The sequence below is a fragment of the Homarus americanus genome, unplaced genomic scaffold (assembly GCF_018991925.1).
Source record: "Homarus americanus isolate GMGI-L3 unplaced genomic scaffold, GMGI_Hamer_2.0 scaffold39675, whole genome shotgun sequence".
Lineage (NCBI taxonomy): Eukaryota > Metazoa > Arthropoda > Malacostraca > Decapoda > Nephropidae > Homarus > Homarus americanus.
In genome coordinates, this window is record NW_024736071.1 from 6,404,757 (window position 1) to 6,410,770 (window position 6,014).

Below are 6,014 nucleotides of genomic sequence, written 5' to 3' on the forward strand. Positions count from 1 at the left end.
AACTTCCAGACAGGTGTTTTAAGGGTGCATCTTTAACCTCAAGGTAGGTGTTTTAAGGGTGTATCTCTAACCTCCAGGCGGGTGTTTTAAGGGTGTATCTCTAACCTCCAGGTAGGTGTTTTGTTTTAAGGGTGTATCTCTAACCTCCAGGCGGGTGTATCCCCACGCTTTGTGTGGTCGCTCTAAGGTGAAGAAACCCTTTTGTACTAACCCAAAAAAGTTTCTCTGTCAAGAGTTAACACGTGTTAAAGATTCCTCTATGTTATGAAACAGTCACCAACACTATTGATGGTAAGAGGCAAGTTCGTAAAATATCGACATGACTTGTCCTTCCTCGAGAGTGAGGCGCTGGGAGGTGGAAGATACCAGGAGAGTGACACCCTAGATGGGGAGAGTGAGGCAGTAACACTCTAAAGATAAAGGGGAAGGGGGGGGGATGAGGGAGAGAAGTCTTGACATCTTTAAAAATTCCCCAAACAATAGCCAGTGGAAGGAGCGCCCAGGTCGCCTCCCCCAACACCCCAAACAATACAAACTCTCGTTGTTAATGGTGCCCATTTCTTGCTCACACCACAACACAAAGACCATCAAGGGACACACACACACAATACTCACCATGCTCTCACTTTCCTCTAAATATTTCAGTATAACAAAGCCCAGCAGGGACACACCTTCGCTGCTACTCTTGAGTTTTCACTATCGATTCTCAACGCAACCATGAACTCAGAGCTGATATATTTTGATCATGGAACAACAACTACTTCCAAAAGGTGCAAAACGCGTTCCAGCCACACTCCGACGCACCCCACAGAGCAGCCACCAGCCACACTCCAGCGCGCCCCACAGAGCAGCCACCAGCCACACTCCAGCGCGTCCCACAGCAGCCACCAGCCACACTCCAGCAGGCCCCACAGAGCAGCCACCAGCCACACTCCAGCGCGTCCCACAGAGCAGCCACCAGCCACACTCCAGCGCGTCCCACAGAGCAGCCACCAGCCACACTCCAGCGCGTCCCACACAGCAGCCACCAGCACACTCCAGCGCGTCCCAGCAGCCACCAGCACATTCCAGCGCGTCCCAGAGCAGCCACCAGCACACTCCAGCGCGTCCCACAGAGCAACCACCAGCCACACTCCAGCAGCCCCACAGAGCAGCCACCAGCACACTCCAGCGCGTCCCACAGGCAGCCACCAGCCACACTCCAGCGCGTCCTGCAGCACAGCAGCCACCAGCAAGCAGCAACCACCAGCCACACTCCAGCGCGTCCTGAGCAGCCACCAGCCACACTCCAGCGCGCCCCACAGAGCAGCCACCAGCCACACTCCAGCGCGTCCCTGAGCAACCACCAGCACACTCCAGCGTGTCCCAGCAGCCACCAGCCACCCACCCAGCGCGCCACAGAGCAGCCAAGCCACCAGCCACCAGCCACACTCCAGCGCGCCCACAGAGCAGCCACCAGCCACACTCCAGCGCGTCCCACAGAGCACAGCCACCAGCCCCACAGAGCAGCCACCAGCCACACTCCAGCGCGTCCCAACCACCAGCACACTCCAGCGCGCCCCACAGAGCAACCACCAGCCACACTCCAGCGCGTCCAGAGCAGCCACCAGCCACACTCCAGCAGGCCCCAGGCAGCCACCAGCCACACTCCAGCGCGTCCAGCAGCCACCAGCACACTCCAGCGCGCCCCACAGAGCAACCACCAGCACAATCAGCGCGTCCTGAGCAGCCACCAGCACACCAGCAGCCCACAGAGCAGCCACCAGCCACACTCCAGCGCGTCCCACAGAGCAGCCACCAGCCACACTCCAGCACCCCACAGAGCAGCCACCAGCCACACTCCAGCGCGTCCCTGGGCAGCCAACAGCCACACTCCAGCGCGCCCCACAGAACAGCCACCAGCCACACTCCGACGCACCCCACAGAGCAGCCACCAGCCACACTCCGGCGCGGCAACCACCAGCCACACTCCGGCGCGTCCCAGAGCAGTCACCAGCCACACTCCAGTGAGCCCCACAGAGCAGCCACCAGCCACACTCCAGCGCGCCCCACAGCCACCAGCCACACTCCAGCGCGCCCCACAGAGCAGCCACCAGCCACTCCAGCGCGCCCCACAGCAGCCACCAGCCACTTCAGCGCACAGAACAGCCACCAGCCACACTCCGGCGCGTCCCACAGAGCAGCCACCAGCCAGCAGCCACCAGCCACCACTCCGGCGCGTCCCACTCCGGCGCGTCCCACTGAGCAGCCACCAGCCACACCCCGGCGCGTCCCACAGAGCAGCCACCAGCCACACTCCAGCGGGCCCCACAGAGCAGTCACCAGCCACACTCCAGCGCGCCCCACAGAGCAGCCACAATATATTCTTAAAATAAACCGATGAAAATGTAATAGTTCAGCAAAATAAAACCACACGTACAAAGGCAAAACAACAACAAGAGGGTCTTAAGTGTGGCTGGCCGTAAGTGATGTGGCCCCCAAGCAACTGTACTGCCACCATTCTTCCCTCCCGGGGTTATCGCTCTACCATCACTCACTCACATTAAAACTTACTACGGTCATTAATCCCGTCTTTATCCCTTATTATTAAAACCAACCTTATATACAGTATAAACCAGACAACACACAACCCTCCCCCTACACACACCAAGAATCTTATTCGCGAGAACTAACCCATCCAAAGCCTGCAGCTCTTCTCCCATCCGCCCGACATGAGGCGTCCACTCTGCCAGCGACCTCTAAGCCCAACACAATAGCAGGCAATATTTTAACGTGGGCGTGAGGACCTTTGTAAAGCTTTGGCAGTGGGCGGCAAGGACAGTCAGAGTTAGGTGGGCGCACTGTAAAGGATTATCACCATACAGGGAGGAGTGTTCCCTGGGTGCTGGTACTGCCCCCACACACACACACACACTACAACAGTGGTGAGGTGGAGACCACATTATGGAGCAACACTCACCCTGGGCGGTGCTCCGTGACGGCTGACTCATGCGGAGGACGACTCATTACCTGCCTCTCACTACCACCCTCCTGCTGCCTCACCCTCAACCTCCTCCCTCCCTCACCCTGGCCCTCACTACGACATTCATTCTTCCCGCTCCCCCCCATTTTCTGCAAGCCGAAAGCCCTCTTTATTACTTTATTACGACTTTATTACTTGAAAATCAAACTCAGAACAAATGATGTCGAGAGAACTGACCTCACCATTATACTGCTACACCACCTTTCAATACATGTGGTTGTTGTCACATGTTACAGAGTCTTCTTCCTGGGCGTACACTGGGACAGTCTCTGAACATGAGTCATACTCTTCCCCACACACACATACATACACCCCACAGCCCAGACACACCTCTTCAGCTCCAGGGGGACAGGTTACCTTCATCTCATACCATAACTCAACTCCCTCGTAACTTCCATCAGTTGGGGTAATGTCAGGATCACACCTTCTCTCTCCTGTGATAAACTCCCACTGATCTAAACATCTGATCATGATTTTTTTATGGAGTAACTATTTCATAAATCAACCGTACGAAGTAATAAAACAACGCCATTAAGTGTAAATACAAAAATAAATGAAAAGAAAAGTCTTGGTAGAAAAATAGAGTGACAGAGAAGACATTTCCAAGTGGTACATCATAAGAGAATTTATTTTGGTAAGTCAACACTCTTTTGGTGGAAATTACTGTACTACCTTTATGACAACCTTACATCTGGCTATTTAAGTAACAAGTAATGAGTGAGCGGCAAAATATGATCTCTATCCTGTTAAGAAGAATTAAAATAATTACTAACCTAAAACTGTTGATGGAAATAATCATGTTCCCCAAACAAACACCAAGTAACAGTTGTTGTGGCGGAAGCTGACCATGCGTCTCTCTTGACCGACCTTGACTATGTGACTAACACCCGAGTGTGCAAGTGATGACGTCACTACCCATGTATCCCAAGTACACAAACTGTGATGCCACCGAGCCAGCGTGATGAGTGTATCAAAGTGACGTCCAACTTAATTTAAAATAGACATCCAGACTTTCCTGTGTTGATGATCCGCCGTCAACAGACACAAGAGACACCACCTTCTAAAAGTGTGACGTCATCATTGAAGTTGCGAATGCGTCAAAGGTTTTTGCGTCTCCCTCTCAGCCAGCGAGAGCACAAGCATTTCCTGTAGCACAGCGATGAGTGTACTGTGTTGCTGACTGATAGCACCGAGTTAGCGGGAGGCCACGTTGGTTATATCAGGACCTGCTCACCCCGCCCCGCCCCGCTAGTCCTTACTCACGTCTCTTTTTTTTACCCCTTATCCCATCCCCTACCTTCCCTGTCACGGCCCTCACCACTATGCCCTTCCTCACGGCCCTCACCACTACGCCCCACCTCACGGCCCTCACCACTACGACCCTCATCACGGCCCTCACCACTACGCCCCTCACGGCCCTCACCACTATGCCCCTTCCTCACGGCCCTCCCCACTACGCCCTCCTCACGGCCCTCACCCTCACGACCCTCCCCCACGGCCCTCACCTATGCCCTTCCTCACGGCCCTCACCACTACGCCCCTCCTCACGGCCCTCACCACTACGGCCTCGGCCCTCACCCTATGCCCCTTCCTCACGGCCTCACCACCACCCACCTCACGGCCTCACCACCAGCCCTCCTCACGGCCCTCACCACAACGCCCCTCCTCACGGCCCTCACCACTACGCCCCTCCTCCTCCTGGCCCTCACCACTACGCCCTCCTCCTCACGGTCCTCACCACCCCACACGGCCTCCCACTTGCCCTCCCGGCCTCCCACCACGCCCCTCCTCTCCACGGCCCTCACCACCCCCACCTCCCTGTTCCCACCTAGCCCCTCACGGCCCTCACCACCGCCCCACCTCACGGCCCTCTGCCTAGCCTCTCCCCGGCCTCCTAGCCCTCTCACGGTCCTCACCACTATGCCCCTCCTCGGCCCCCTCACGCCCCTCGGCCCTCCACTTAAGCCTCCTCCGGCCTCACCTGGCCCCTCCCCTCACGGCCTCCTGCCCCTCCTCACGGCCCCCACCACGCCCTCCTCGGCCTCCCCTAAGCCTCCTCACGGTCCTCACCACTGCCCCTCCTCATGGCCCTCCCACCACCGCCCCACCTCGCGGCCTCACCCTCAGCCCTCCTCACGTACCACTAAGCCTCCTCACGGCCCTCACCACTACGCCCCTCCTCCAGCCCCTCACCACCACGCCCCTCCCGGCCCCTCACAAGCCCTCACCACTAGCCTCTCACGGCCTCACCACCGCCTCCCTCACGGCCCCTCACCTACGCCCTCCTCCTCACGGCCCTCACCACCTAAGCCTCCTCAGCCCCTCACCACCACGCCCCTCCTCCAGCCTCACCACTAGCCCTCCTCACGGCCCCTCACCACCCCCACCTCCCCGGCCTCACCCTGCCCCTCCTCACGGCCCTCACCACCTAAGCCCTCCTCACGGCCTCACCACTCGCCCCTCCTCCTCACGGCCCTCACCACTAGCCCTCCTCAGCCCCACCTACGCCCTCCTCCCCGGCCCTCACCTAAGCCCCTCCTCAGGGCCTCACCCTGCCCACCTCGGCCCTCAACACTACCTCCCCTCAGCCCTCTGCCTACGCCTCCCCTCCCGGCCCCACTCCCCTCGGCCCCTCAACACTACGCCCCCCTCCTCCAGCCCCTCCACCCTACGCCCCTCCTCCTCACGGCCCCTCACCCTATGCCCCTCCTCATGGCCCTCACCACCTACGCCCCTCCCCGGCCCTCACCACTAAGCCCCTCCTCGGCCTCACCCTAGCCCCTCCCCACGGCCCTCACCACCCCCGCCTCCTCAGCCCTCACAAGCCTCCTCGGCCTCACCACTCGCCCTCCTCCCGGCCCTCACCACCTAAGCCTCCTCCCACGGCCCCCACCACTACGCCCTCCCCTCACGGCCCTCACCACTAGCCCCTCCTCAGGGCCCTCCCCCACTACAGCCCCTCAACCCTCCTCCGGCCCCTCCACCCTCCTCC

The 6,014-nt window shown here is 58.8% G+C and overlaps 1 protein-coding gene across 1 annotated transcript; it reads left to right on the plus strand.

The window, feature by feature from the left end:
* The first annotated feature begins 319 nt into the window (after window positions 1-319).
* LOC121871678 (extensin-like) lies at window positions 320-2,375 on the plus strand. Its single transcript, XM_042374091.1, has 2 exons — window positions 320-340; window positions 771-2,375. Exons 1-2 carry the CDS (start codon window positions 320-322, stop codon window positions 2,373-2,375), a joined length of 1,626 nt encoding a protein of 541 aa, XP_042230025.1.
* Window positions 2,376-6,014: the final 3,639 nt, after the last annotated feature.

Bases quoted from the DNA above. Each gene is read 5' to 3' on its own strand.
- LOC121871678 (XM_042374091.1), top strand. From the start codon at position 320: ATGACTTGTCCTTCCTCGAGA. The intron at 341-770 runs GTGAGGCGCTGG...TACTTCCAAAAG, and splicing joins TGACTTGTCCTTCCTCGAGA to GTGCAAAACGCGTTCCAGCC.